The 15659-nt window shown below is 42.0% G+C and overlaps 1 protein-coding gene across 2 annotated transcripts in view; it reads right to left on the reverse strand.

Moving 5' to 3' along the window:
* ncam2 (neural cell adhesion molecule 2) overlaps window positions 1-15659 on the reverse strand; it is a 187315-nt gene that overhangs the window by 29532 nt on the left and 142124 nt on the right. For both annotated transcript variants that reach the window (XM_019891213.1, XM_019891215.1), the window contains exons 4-8: window positions 12133-12276; window positions 10955-11092; window positions 5807-5924; window positions 3752-3921; window positions 1408-1553 (exon numbers count right to left, since the gene is read on the reverse strand). In XM_019891213.1, the coding sequence (XP_019746772.1) occupies window positions 1408-1553; window positions 3752-3921; window positions 5807-5924; window positions 10955-11092; window positions 12133-12276 (716 nt within the window). The remainder of the gene's footprint in view (window positions 1-1407; window positions 1554-3751; window positions 3922-5806; window positions 5925-10954; window positions 11093-12132; window positions 12277-15659) is intronic.

The raw sequence follows: 15659 nt of genomic DNA on the forward strand, positions 1-15659 counted from the left end.
CTGCTTGACGAGCCTATATTGTGTATGTATGTGACGTCACTGAAGGCCTAAGGTTGAAATGCACGGCCCGCCACTGCTAAGCATATATTAATACATTTTGGTAGAGAGGAATATAGGACTACTGTCATATAGGTTATGTTATCGGGCATCCTTCTAATTCCCTTGAACAACCAAGATTGAACTTTTGAACTCTTTATAATTTCTATTATCTAGTCCAGTTAAAGTCCAGGGGAGGAAGCCCCATCATAGTAAAGAGGATACTAATGTGATGTGTGTAGTTCTTCATAGCCTCTTCATTTTGCTCTCAAAGTGCACGGAATTGATGGATTTTTAACAGAATGTAGAAAAAAATTCTCCTGGGGGGGCATGCCCCCGGACCCCCCTAAAGGGGCTGTGTTCCCCTTGGGGCTAAGCCCCCCTTGTTCTCGAAACCTAGTGACGCCCCTGCCGTGCCGCCTGTATTTTTATTTCAATCATCATTATAAAAGCCAGTTCATGTTATTGCTCAAGTTTAAGGGATGATCATTAAGAGATATTCTGCAGCTGAATCCACAAAGCTTGAATTGTGGCAACTAGAGTGCCCTTGATAAATAAATAAATAAATAAATAAATCAAGAAGTTTCACCATTAACCCAAAAGGCTTGCTCCAGTTTTACATTTTTTTAGGTGTGGAGTCTCCCTATTTGTGTCTCAGTGGGTGTGCCCACTGCAGCAGCTCACAGTAGTGTACAGTAGTTGTTGTTGTTGGCAGTGAAAAAGCTGTCCTGTATACCAGTCATCGTTCACTTGCCTTGTGGCAAAACAGCTCGTCAGGGCCACCGTGGGACGAGGTGGGGACAGATGTCAGGACGTTGCTATAAATAGACGATAGGTGATACCTCAAACCTCTTCTGCTTTTAGACGGCTTCTCTAGTTTGTCAGCTTTTTCCACACCTCTTTCAAACCAGCTGCCCTTCTTATCACTACAGTATTAGCACATCTTTTTCAGGAAAGGAATGTCTCGTCTTCTTGAGATGCAAATGACCCGCTGACTCTGGATGTTGCACTATGCCCCTGCGCAACTGCGACTTAGTCTCTCCAATGTCCGATGTATAGCTCCTGCACTGCACACACGTTGCTGTGTTCTCTTATCGGGTTTATTTGCTAAAAACAATCAAGTTTATCAGTTAGAACATTAAATATCTGGTCTTTGTGGCGTATTCAATCAAATTTAGGTTGAAGATGATTTGCAAATCATTGTATTCTGTTTTTATTGATGTTTAACACAATGTCCCAACTTCATTGGAATTGGGTTTGTATATACGAAACACCGGACCTTAGCATTGCTAAAGCAACACATTTGCATGTTCACACTGGATGACATTGTGCGCAAATACAGCGGCAGATGGGTCTTTTGGCAGGCTCTACCTTGTCACCATCCACAAAGGTCCGCCCATCGTTGGCTCGTCTCCAGGAGATGTCCGGCAGTGGCTCGCCCTCAGCGATGCAGGAGATCATGGCGGCGCTGCCCTCCACCGCCGTCACATTCTTCAGCTGTGTGATGTGTGGCTGGACTGGAGGCCGCAGAGGATGTGTCGGGGTGGAGAAATGTAAAAAAAGTGAAAGAAGATGAGAGCGCCAGTCAGAAAGTGGATACGAAGCCTGCGCCGGCAGGTTTAAACACACACAGCTGATGTATGACTGAGGTGCTGATGTTTTATAAATCACAGACTTCTGCTTCTGTCAAGTTGAGGGGGAAACCCTCTGGCCCACTCTCAGCAGATTTACAGATAAAACATTTCTATCTTTCTCAAACATTCAGCCTGCCCCTGCTGCGATGCACGTTCCACCTTTCCTGGCTTTGAACATGCACAAAATTCAGTTTGGAAGGATGGTTCTCCAGCACCAGGTGTTTCCATTCCGACACAATCCTAAGTGGTGCAAAGGGTGTCGGGGGGATCACGAGCTCCAGATAAGGAGCTCAAAGCAAGCTTGAAAGCATTGCATGTGGAGGGCAGATATGAGTGCATCATGTATATATCATGGATAACATTTATTCACCATCTTTCCAACAAAGTCATTACATTAGTTCTCAAGAAAGCAGGCTTGACTAGTAGCAGCAAGGCCACACTGTGGCTTTGATGTACAGGGTAGAAGCTTTTAACGTTGTCGGGAGAGCACTTAAGGGAGTGTGGAACCTTGTCAAAACAAGGCATCCCAAACACAGACGAAGGAACATCAGGGCCCACAGTGTGAAGGACTGAATGTATCTTGACCCAAGTACTGTAATGGAACGTCCGCAATTACAGCTCCAGGAGTATTTAAAGCCTCCCTCCTGTGCGGGGGCGGCTCAGCGAGGATCAGAGTAGGAACCATGTTGGACAGATTAGACCTTCTTCCGCATCTTGCAGGCTCCACGGCCGTGTCGCCATCTTCCTGGCATCCGGGAAATAGTTCAACTGAAAATATGCTGTCTTCTGGTTATTACTGTTAGCTTCATACAGCGAGCAAAGGTTGATCCAGAACTTGACATCCATTCATCCAGAAATACATATTTTTAAGTCAGGGGTCACAGATGTTGGACTGGAGGGCCTCACTTGCAGTCTGTGATTCATCACAAAGGTGTTGAGGATAAGGAGGTGAAGGTCAGGGCTCTCTGTCTTTCTTGCTTGCTGTTTTGACCTTTGTAAGTCGTGTTGCAACAGGGAAGGACCCAAAATGTTTTTACAGTGGTGTCCGAAATTAAATGGGAACAATCATGGCTTACCAGTGATCAAGATGTGCTCGCCAATGAGAGCGTGGTTATGAATTATAAATGCAAAAAAATATGATGTGGGGTGTGTTTCATTCATCAGGCATAAAAACAACACGTCATTAAAAATCCAAAACATTTTTATAGTGAAGTGGTTATTTGTTGTGATAAAATGAAAACCTCCAGCACAATCAGTTTCTTCTCTTTTAAGTCTAAAAAAAAACAAAACCAAAAAAAAAACACCCCAGCGTTGGTTAATAACTGCATTTGACATTATAATTGTGGTTATCATCATAATTATACAGGGCTTATCAATGCCAGCAGCAATGATATTTATTTAATTTGTATTTGCATAAAAAGTGTAAACATCATTACTGTCAAATCGGATCCTGAAAATAACTTTTTTTTAAGCATATATTTTGACTCTTGTTGAATCTGAACATTCCTCAGCTTCTCCGGACAGCCACGAAGAGAATTTGCGATGTTTGGGTCTTTGCTGACATCCAAATGCTTTATTTAGATTGGATGGGACTTCTGAAATTTCCAAAGCAAACATCACCAGAGCACATTCACCCCGTCGGGCTGAACGACAAAACAGCCTGACCTAATATACTATGATATAATGCTACTTCTGCAATGGCCACTCTCACTCAACTTATCCGTGGCTGTCCGTTTCATGCAATCACAAAAAAACGTGGGTTTTCCTTTCGCTCAAGGAGACCGATGCTCATCGCGGCTTTGTATCGCCATGCTTAATAATCTGATTGTGCAGAATCAGACTGAACTGAGCAAAGAACAAAGAACATATACAGCACTGTGTATTAAAATCTTCGTTAAGAGAATTTCAGTCATTGAAATTGAAGCTCAGTTGAGCATATCACTTCGATGCGACAGAGAATATGGGAGCATCCTTCAAATAAATCTGTATTTGACATTATATCCAACCTTCAGAGCTACTGTCATTTTTCAGGGAGTTACAAAAGGTCAACAGGCGACTGACTCCTGGCCTCGGTGACTCACCAAACACTTTGAGGAAGAGCTCCCTCTCCTGAGAGCCCGCCTTGTTGGTGGACTTGCAGTAGTAGAAGCCTCCGTCACCCTGATGGATGTTGCGGATGGTGAGCATGCTATGCCCACCTTCCAGTTGAGTCAGAATGTACTGATCCGAAGGCTCCAGCTGCTGGCCTTTCCTGCAAAAAAAAAAAAAAATAGCATGAGCAACAGTGAGTGAATGAAACTTAACAATCAGACAAAGCTATTTGTACTTTGAAATGGTCTTCCGCAAATTCATTTATTAGTGAATGGTTGAATGCGCCGCCCCCCCCCTCCCCCCTTCAAAATTCTTCACGTGTGCTTCTCAAAATCTGTCACCCAGAGAGATCTTCTTCCTCTGCTCAGGCAGTGTGTCAGTGTTGTCAAGGCTGACGTGTATTGGCTACACTTGGCTGCAGGCTGCAGCCCTTGCCTGTGGTGTGGAATACAGCGTTGATAATCTTCATCACACACGCGTCATGGTGTGAGGAAAGTTCGATTTCCTAAACCCGCTTGTCTTTTAACTCCTGGGGATGAAAAAAAAAAGTTTTTCTCCCAATTTTGGCAGGAAGACTTTTTGATATGGCTTTCATCAAGCATCTTTACCAAATGTTAACTGCCACTGTTTGCATGTGTGTGCGTGGATATAATTTAAAAAAAAAAAAAAAAAAAAAAAACGGTCCCGAATGACAATCTGTAACCTTTACAACAAAGCATACACAACTTTCTGTATACGGGTTGCAGCTCTTATTGAAAAATAATAGAATAGGTATGAACACACATTTTTATTCTTGCCTGTTTATTTGATGGCATTGATAAAACAGACATTCAATCTGAAGCTGGCCCCTGTTTTCTTTTCAGACCTCAGCCATTGTGCCACTGAATTGAAAAGTGATAAGAGACCAAGTATAGAATATGCTGATGGACTTTTGTGCGAGGTCACGCCTTGCATGCCAAAGAGAAAGGTAGATATTGGGAACTTGGGAAATGTGTAGTGAGACATACGCACACATAAACAATGCGACATTGTGGCACTGGCTCCTGTAGAAAGAGTGAGCAAAAATAATTGAAAGTCAGCAGAGGAAGCAGCCACGCCAAGGAATAATAACGTTGGCGAGCCAAAGAGGAAATGAAGAGGGGGCCTCATCTTCGGCACGGGCTACGTGGGACACGCGGCTCGGTGGATGTCATTGTGCTGACTGACAGGCAGTGCATTACCCAAGACGCATGGGTGCGAGGCCAAATGTCCTACTGACAAGAAATGCAACTGGGAGGCTAAAGCGGGTGGTTACTTAGAGGTAAAATCATTAATTATTTTAAATTTTATATATATATATATATATATATATATATACATACATACATACATACCACACACACACACACACACACACACACACATACATACATGTATATTGCTTAAAAAGGGGGGGGGGACACTTGGAGTTACACTGTGTTATTTAAGGTTAAAGTTGATAATGCTGTAGATTCTTCATACAACGCAACAAATGTACTATTGGCTTTCAAGCAAAGCATGCAATCAGCAAGCAGCAGCATCGACATGTGGCACCACCAAAGGGTAAAAATGATCAATCCTAAGAGGGCTAAAATGAATCCAACACTTTTACGGCACATTGGCATCAAATAATTGGGAGCGCCACAGGAAACAAGCAGCGATTCATTAACAATAGACTATCACGTGGAAGTAGCAGATTTTCAATGAGCGAATTTTCTCGTGACTCGGTGCAAAGCTGACTGCATGGTGTCAAAGGCTTTTCAGGCACTCATTTTAACGCCCCTCCAGCCAAAGCAGCGCGTGCTTTTACTGTACGGATGGGGAAGGTTCTGTACGAGGGCGGAATACAAATTCCTCTGAGCCACAAAAGCTTATCGACTTGATCTATAAGCAGCAAAGCACAGCGCCTTGTTTTACCTCGAGGAAGTATTGACACGTTCATGAACACAAATACTATGGCTGTTGGCAAATCTTGAGCCATGAATGGCAGAATGACGCATCATGTTTCTGTTTTGGATGGACGATACCTGTGCCATGTTACTACAGGGTCGGGCGATCCAGACGTGATGCACATAAAGGTGACTGACTCCTGGTAGTCGGCGGTGGCGTTGAATGACTGTTGGGAAACGGACAGAACTGGAGGGACTGTGGACACAGAAAAAAAAGAACAGTGCCATAAAACGTCACACAAGAGTACCGAAATTGAGCACTGCCACACAAGTGCCAAAATTGCAGTTCGCAATTGGATGAAATGTGGTTCGATACTGCAACTACTGGACTTTCATTAACACATGCATATTTTCTTCAAAATAAATTCACTTTCAACGAGATATGATTTTCATTTTTACAGTAAAAACACATAAAACAAACTGATGGATCAGCAACGTCCCGGCAGAGATAATCAGAAAAATACTGAACAAATGATAAGCCGTGAGTAAAACATTGAACAAGAAGACACGCAGTTGGCATGATTACATCAAAAATCCAAAATCTAATTTGTCTGAACTTTGTAGAGAAGTTGTGCACCCAAGAACAACATATTACACTGTGGGAAGGCTCTGGAAAAAGGTGCAGATGCAAGCATTGATTTTCACTTTTTGAGCCATCATGGCATTAATGGAAGTATTCTCGCCAGCATCGTAACTGCACAACCTGTCAGTTCATCATCGTCCATAAAGTAGGATATAGCATATGCTAACAAACAAACCAACTGACAAACAATCACAACATTCCATTTTTTTATTTTTTTATTTAATGGAGATCTATCTGCACCAAAAGGTACTTTCGCAGTATAGAGACATTACGTGTATTGTATTACTAAAGCAAATAATAATAATAATCGAGATACGTGATAGCCAAAACCAGGCATTTAATATGATCATATGCCGCTGTAATGATATGCATCATTTAAACATTAACATTGCGCTTGAATATAAAAAAAATTAAATAATGGTTCAATTAAAACCTCATGTCCATAAAGTTTGACAACAAATGTACCTAAATAAAAGTTCATAAAAAAAAACAAAAAGTTGAAATGCAAATGTATTGCACTTAAAAGTTAAATCCAACTGAACTATATTGAATAAGTGTGCTGTACTTTTGTACCATGTCTTAAGTGTTATGTTGTATTATTTTGTCATTTTATGTGAACTGTTCTTTTGATGGCGGCACGGGCACCCGCAGCGGCTCCTCCTGTTGTCTTGTTGTCTGGTTGCGAAGGAAGAAATTTCATCTGTGCTGAATGTTACACATAGAGCACATTTGACAATAAACTTGTACTTGATACTTGATACCAGTATCACACTTTGAGAATCCTCGGCATAGACAATGTCACAGCTCTGTTAATTTCCTGTTAGCGGTGGTCGAAGTGAGCTCACCCATCAAGCATCAAAAGCTTTCCTGGGATAAAACTGGTCCAAGCATTAAATCAAACACTGAGTCACTTTCAATAGTAGCGATTTTGCGGTTCAAAGAGGCAAACACCTGCCTGATGTGATAAACATCGATTTCTAAGCCAATGGATTTTTACTCCCAAGTGCTTCTGACTATTCCTTTGCAACACACGCCCATGCGAAAGCAACCTTGTTAACCGGGCACACCACTTCAAAAGAGCAGATACACAACGCCTTCTTGTGTTCATTATAGCCACAAAACCACTATGGGTGCCATTCTGAAGTCCACACACACACACACACACACACACACACACACACACACACACACACACACACACACACGCACACACACGCGTTTATTGTTGGCAAGAAAAACTGCGATGCAGCAAAAATAACATTTGAGCAAAATTATTTAGAGACCACCATTGCACCGACGAGAAGTGAAAGTGAAAGAAAATCTTGTGTTCAAACGAACCACGAGGCTTGTTGTAGTGGCAGCAAAAGCACATGATATCGTTTGGTGTGCTGAAGGCTTTTAAGGCAACCAGGAGAGCACTCAAGGGATTGTGGGACCTTGTCAAAACAAGTCATTGCGCGCACAGAAGCAGCGACAGCAGGTCCCACAGCGTGCAGAATAACTTAAATGGAACACTGAATGTAACATAGACTACATGTAAACAGCAGACATTACACCCAAAGGAAGGGAGGATAATTAAAATAGGGAGTTGATCTACCTTTGCAACTAATAACAGCTCCCACTCTTTCCACGGTGCTTGTGTCTGTGGGAAATTTTGGCCCACTCAGCCAGAAAAAACATTTTTGCGGTTAAAGGTCACTGGATGAGACCCTTACCCAGGAGCAGGCCACTGAAGTTGCTGTTGACCTTTTGGTCAAACTCAACTTGCCCATTCAGTGCAAATCATTCTGTTACTAAAACATAAATGAAGATTATATGATGGGCACAACCATTTGTTTTTCTTGACAGTTGAAACGAATAAAATTGTGGGGACGAGATGTGAGTGGGCGGCCTAACAATTATTGTGTCCGGGAAGGATAGAAGAGACATCTGGAAGATGACATACTTTGCTTGGAACAAAATGACATCTTGCCTGATTACTGGATGCAAGTTTTTTAGACATGTACAGTGTGTGTGTGTGTGTGTGTGTGTGTGTGTGTGTGTGTGTGTGTGTGTGTGTGTGTGTCTGTCTGTCTGTCTCTCTGTCTCTCTGTCTCTCTTGTCTCTCTCTCTCGAGATAAGACTATCAATGAGAAGATCAATGAGCTTCTAAACTCGGATTGAACAATCGCTGATGGGAGGAACTTGCCTCAACAAATCCCTTGATGAATGTCACATCTGAGCCATATTTTAGCCTATTCCTCTATTTAATGCAGTGGATGAAAGGCTTATTGCAGCTATTCTGTGCGATTCCTTCCCGGGGTGTTGTGCAGCCTAGCCATATTGCCCTCGGGTTGATTGACCCTCCTCGTCAAGACACCCCCCTCCCCACCCCTCTATCATCAATGATCCACTGGAGACTAGCAGCGCCAATGGCTCACCCATTGCAGCCTTGTTTGCTGAATTTCTATGTTCAGAAAAAAATAAAAACCAGGACTTTTATCAACAGAGGGATGAATATTTAAAACTCCAAATGGAAGGAGAAAAGTACACTGTAAGCGGCTTCCGCCCCGATTTTAGTCTTACTGCGCATGACTGGGTCTGGCAATGTCTGTTAACACGGTGCTGAAGTAGTCAAAACTGACACTTCCAACGGCACAACATCGACAAAACAGCATGTCTGAGTGTTGCTATAAGCCAAATATGGAAGTGTGAATAGGCCACATGCTTGAGGTTCAGGCGGCGTTCACTCCACAATTTTACCACACAGATCAAGCTGTACAAGGAGATACATTGAGGAAAATCAAAGTATAAAAACAGGTACCACTTGTTTTTGGATTTCTACTTGACTTCTCGTCAAAAGATGATTTATTTAAAAAACAATTTTGATCCCACTGTAGGGAGAGTAGCCAATAGCTGTGGATCTGTGGTCCTCATTCTTCTCCCTAACTTGTCCTGGGGTCTACAGACAAGACTATTCCTTTTTTTCCACACCCACCCTTCTATCTTTTTGTTTATTTGATGTCCCCCAGCAGCAGCGTTCACAGCTGATTGATAAAACTGCTTAATGTACCTGAGCCTCGCGGCCATCCACTCTATCTCGAGCTGCTTGCGTACAGTCATGGCCAGGCTGCACTTCCCCATAGAGCTATACTTGACTGTTTATTTTCATGGGGCAATTTTTACACACATTACAAGGGAGAGAAAGACTGTTTTTTTTTTCTTTTTTATAAATTCACTGGATCCTGTTCATTTCTGAAAAATACACATAATGTACTGTATATGTGAAATTATGGGTTTTTGTTTTGCCTTGACTTTGGGAGAAAAACCCAATCAACTTTAGCAAAGGCCAAGGTTGCCCATTTACATGACCTTGATTATAAAGGGGCGGCCTGGTGGTCCAGTGGTTAGCACGTCGACCTCACAGTACATCGGTATCGGGTTCGATTCCAGCTCCGGCCTCCCTGTGTGGAGTTTGCATGTTCTCTCCGGGCCTGTGTGGGTTTTCTCGGGGTACTCCGATTTTCCTCCCACATTCCAAAAACATGCATGGCAGGCTGATTGAACACTCAAAATTGTCACTCGGTGTGAGTGTGAGCGCGGATGGTTGTTCGTCTCTGTGTGCCCTGCGATTGGGTGGCAACCGGTTCAGGGTGTCCCCCACCTACTACCCGAAGACGGCTGGGATAGGCTCCAGCACCCCCCGCGACCCTTGTGAGGATAAAGCGGAATGGATGAATGAATGAATGAATGAATGATTATAAAGGGAGAATACAATGAAGAGCACCAGCCATCCACATCAAAGGCTGTGCTCGCATCGACCCCTAACACCACACAAAGACATGAGCAAAATAGCAAACAACTGTGTTTACGTCATCTTCCGAAATGCTCTTTCACACGTCTGAGACCCACGAGCGACGCAATAAATAAACGCTGATCTGACTTAAACAGTGTAATTGCGGAAAAAAAAATCTGCAACTAAACTTCTTCACCAAAGCATTACATGTATCTGCTTTCTACAAAACAGGCTTACTTTTTAAATGTCCCTCACCTACTACTTTCACTAGATATTGTCTAAAAATCAGTTTGACAACAATTTTCAGTCAGTTGAAGTGTTCAAGAGAGTTCATAGAATTGTTTTTAAGCCATTTTCAATGTTGGTTAATAAATGCATAGAAAATAAGACACCATGTGAGGACAGTTCAATGGTGTAGAAAAAGTGTGAAATTGGCCACATTTGGACATTCTGAGTTTCTGCCCCACCAACCATTTTCAACACATGCTTACAATAAAGTGCCGGTGGAAACGGAAGCAAAGTGACATTTTTTAAACCCTCGCCCATCACACAATCAATTTTGTCTCAGTCAAACACTGCGATTGTTGCAGCAATGTGTCGCAAATCAATGAGCAAGCTTTTCCAAGGATAAGTTCTGAGCGATATCGAACACTATTCGTGCTTTTTGGGGGGCCTGATACTACATGAGGTGGGGAGACACAGACAGAATCCAAATTAGTTGATTTTTTTTTTTTTTTTTAGATGGCCACAAGGCTCAATGGAATAAAAAAAACAAAACAAAACAAAAACGCCAGGAGATGAGCACTCGGACCATTTCTGTTCTCTTTGTGTGGACATATCTGGTAGTCTTGACATTGATCGAACTCACCGTTGACCACGACAGCGATATCCACAAAGTCGATCTCACCACGAGCCTCCACGCTGGCCTCGCAGCGGTACACGCCCTCGTCTGCTTTGGTCACATGGTGGATCTGCAGGTTGTTGTTTGTCAGCACTTTGAGCCGGCCTGCACCGCACAAGGGGGAAAAAAAAAAAAAAAAAAAAAAAACAAGCAAAGAAACAGACAAACAAGAGAAGCCTGATAAGCATGTGTATGAAAATTGCAAAAGAAAATTGCCACGCTCCTCTAGGTGTCAATCTTCTTTTGCACACGTTCACCTGATAAAGTCGACAGAGATAAACACTTTCATTGTGGCGGCAACGCTATCGCATTTCTCTATAAAATGCTCTAAAAAAAAAGTCAGACTGCACTTTGAGAGCAACCTCAAAAATCAATTCCGCAATTTTGTACAATTCAGAGTTTGAAAACTACACCTGTGAGGTCTCATGAAAACTTGGTGATCACCTCTTTCACACTAAACACGTGATGCCATCACAAAATATTTCAGAGATAGTAAAGACGAACTGGTTTTGCCTCGACAACACGATAAAGGTTTAATGACGGTAATAGTTTAACGGAGGATTGGCGTAATCCTATTTCCCAAGTGAAAATATTTCAAATCTGAACAAATCAGAGACACATGAACAATCTCTAGTGAAGAAGTACTATATTTATTTAATTTATTTTTTACGAACAGGGGGACTAAATTTTCCACATGCATAAGATCATAATAATCATGTCTTTTCTTCAGTCCATTCTGTTAATTCCGCTTTAAATGTTAATTTTCTTTCTGACTCCCTTAACCTATAACTTGTCAGTACAGACAAGGGAAATAACATTTCAGAGACAACTTTGTCATGTTCACGCATCTTTTCAGCAAGCACAAATTTCGTCATCTGGAAAAATCAGAACTACAGTAATTTGGGGAAAGTAATTGTTAGGATGTCAAATTAACCCTTTTAGGGACAGCGGTCACGGCAGTGGACAGCTTATCATGTTATCAGGTTACAGGGTGCATGAGAGGGTTAATTATCATTCAAATGTAGTTGTGTTTCCATTGAACGTAAAAAGTACAGTTCAGAACTGTTAGGAGTTCTGCCACAGCGCAAAAACTGACTGTCCCAAAATGTCAGCTTCTCTGCAAGATCACATTTATTTTTACTTACTGGGATGCTCCTCAACGATCTCCCTGCCCTGGTAGGACCACACGACCTCCGGCACCGGCGAACTAATGACATCACAAACCACCTCCGCCGTGTCACCATAGCGGAACTCCTGCGGCGACTGAATGTCTCGAAAAGTCAGCTTTTCTGCAAGATCGAACAAGATTGTTTTTTCATCAACATTCAACATGCAGTCAAATATTAAGTTCATTGTACACACAAAAACAACATTTTAAAAAAAGGGTCAAGTGTGCACACGCTGTGATTGAAAAGCTCAAATATATTTTGGATGAAATTATTTGTGCAGACTTCTTGGATTAATTGATTTATAAATTAGGGATCAGGTTTGGCAGTTGCCATTGGACCTTAATTAAGTCTTCATCCTTAACACTTTGGGCACTTTGATATTTTGTGTTGATGTGTGCTTTGCAACTCACCAAAATTAAATACAAGCTCATTCTATTTTGACTGACTTTGCGGGCCAAAATTAAAAGGACGCTTCACTCTTCAAGCACACTGTCAATTGCAGTGTATGCCTACATAAAGAACCATACAACATTATAAGGCTTGGAAGCACTTAAATCACTAGTCTGGTGGGCCAAGACTTCAGGGTTCGCCACAGCAATGATATATTTGGTGCAGTTTTTAACACGATGCCCTTCCTGACACAACCAACACATTTTTCCCCGGGTTTCTGACCGGTGGTGGCTGGGAATTGGCATATAGCACAAAGGGTGCAAATCCATCAGATTTTTCGATTATTCGATGGAATAATCGATTTTTTAAAAAATCAATAGTGACAGCCCTATCCAAGACTTGCTCTTCTTCACACTGCCAGGCAACCATCTGCTATTACCTGTGAGTGGCATTTGTAAGCTACACATTAATCAAGCAATGCTCCCGTATCAGTCTTCTCCATTAACAGGCTACCGCATTAGCATTTTGCTGCTTGATTTATGTCAAGCTGCTTTCCCACCGACTGCACCATCCGCCTGCGTACGTGTCTGGCATGTCAGTACTGTCATTAACTTCAAGCCAGCGCACGTATTTGTCATTCATTCCAGTGCTTTCTTATGATTTATCTCTCATGTTCTTCCTCTTATTTGCTGCTTGTGCTGCTGTGTAGGGCTCAAAGGCTCATTCCTTTTGTTTGCTTCCCCATCCTCCAGTCGAGCGGCGCCGCAGAGGGGGAGACATCCTTTCCCTTAGCAGCAGTATGCCGCACACAGACACGACACGAGAGGTGAGAAACTTCGGTTATCCAGCGACGTCAATTTGGGTGTTGGTCTGCAAATCAGTCTGAGAGCATGAACAGCAATTGCATTTCTCAACTGATTCAGTCCCGTTGTCATTGGCCCACTTTGTTTACAGTAGCCCCTTTTAATAGTAGCCAACAATAACACAACTCAAGCTGTCTGCACCGCTGTGTGGGTTGCACCAGGCCATGTTTCTTTCCCGGATGCAGGTGCCAGTCAGGGCAGAATGATTAGAAGCAGCTGTCATGGAGTTGTCAGATCCCGATGACAGGAAGTTGACACTTTTCTTCATAGCGGCAATGAATTTCATGTCAAACACTGAGTCGTGTCCGGCCTGGCCTGTTGCCTGAGGGGTCTTTGGCTGGCTCAGCGGCTGAGGCTTCAGGTAGACTTTCATGTAGGTGTACGCTGAGGGCTGGAGCGATTGAAGATTGGTTGCTATGGAAACCATGTTTTTTAGGAGCTGGCAGCGGCAGGTGAGATTGAGGCTGTGATGTCTCCCCAAACAGCTTATGGAAAGAGGATGAAAAAGGTGAGCATGTATCAAGTTGCAAATGTGTGTATTTGAGTGTAAGATAGGTTAAAATGAATTGCATGTTAACATGCATCTTTGGTGACACAATATTAGGGTAGTGTAGTATATTAGGTAAGCAGTAACTGATGTCATACCCCACGTTTCTTTCTGGTATTTTGTTCAAAATTGACCCTGTTCATCTTTAAAATTTCCCAAATATTGAAAAAAACATCATTGTTTCAAGAGCTGGAACATCATATATTCCCCCTGATCAGCCATCATCTTACAATTAACAACGATACATTTTCTTTTCAGCACATGGAAATAAAATGTAATTGCATCAGTTGCTCTCAAATAACTCACACATGAAAACGTTTTACAAATACTTTGTACAGTATTTCAAATCAGAGAAAAAAACCCTCCTTGAAAAACAGAAATTAGAATCCGCAATCCGCCCCCCCCCCCAAAAAAAAGAATCCCAACGCTTCAGTGTACCTTTTTCAGTGTGGCACGATTATTTTGATTGATATATAAACCACAATTAATAAAAACGATTTTTCATTGATCTCTAAAATTAATATTTATTCAACTACTGTACAAAAAAACAACTGCTTGAAACTGCCGTGATAGCATGAAGCCCTTTCATCTTTGCGTCTTGAACACGTTGCTCTTGAATACGCAATTCTTTTTGTCAAATGCAAATGGTTCCTTGTAAATCATCACTTATCATGTGATATTCAAGCCTCGAGCGTGTGCACTCACACCTTTGCTACCTTGCATCTTTCTTTGCAAACATACGGACCGTGAAGAAGTGCCTCCCTTCATCACTTCATCATATTTATATTATCTTATTTTGTTCTTCAATTTAAATTTTCACAAGACTTGGGACTTACTGGGCTAACATGGGACCTCATACCATTTCAGCTGGAAATGTGTGTTGGTATGAAAAAATAAATAAAAAATAAATACCAGCTGTTCCTACTCTGTATGCTCCTCAATCAGAAAATGAGCGTGCAAGAAGTTGTGCTTGAGCTCAATTAATGTAACTTATCTTTCACAGATTGGGAAGAATTTGTGCCTTTGAGTACAGGTAGTCTTATTTTACAGGCGTGTTTGTGTTTGGTGATTGGTTATTTGAATGGATATGATTCATGGAAATGTATGCTAATTTTCGATTAGCATGTCAATGGGGTTGAGTTTGATTTTAGCACTAGCGCTGGCAATGTTTTTAAAATGAATCATGTCCTATAAAATAACCCTTGCTTACCAAAAATATGTGGTCATCAATGGCCAGGAAAATTTTATTTTGAAGTTGTAACACCGGCAACGTGACACAGTGGAATGGCTGACTTTCAGACCATGTTTGCGGCATGTTTTATTTCCGTTACAAACCGTTGCTACGGTTGACAACAACAATGTTGTCCTGCAATAATCTTCAATAATTAAAGGCACAAAAAAAAAAAAGACTTAATTATGCTGACACCGTATTGCAGTGTCATTTATGTCTATTAACTTGAGCGCTGCTAGCCTGGCTAGTGCAGCTAGTCCAGCTAACCACGCTAGACCCTCACATGTTAATGACTGTGCACACTTTTGAGGCTGAAAGCCTGACACAGTTGCCGATCCCATTGATCACTATTTGATAAACCAGGCTTACTCAAGTGTGTTGTTTCAGATGACACTTTGTCTCATAGGCCGAAATTCATGGCGAGAGATTTGTCTAAATTCTCACACTGTTTCTCCAGAGGAAAATAGTGCGC

This window comes from Hippocampus comes, unplaced genomic scaffold (assembly GCF_001891065.2).
Source record: "Hippocampus comes isolate QL1 unplaced genomic scaffold, H_comes_QL1_v1.1 scaffold174, whole genome shotgun sequence".
NCBI classification, from domain to species: Eukaryota; Metazoa; Chordata; class Actinopteri; order Syngnathiformes; family Syngnathidae; genus Hippocampus; species Hippocampus comes.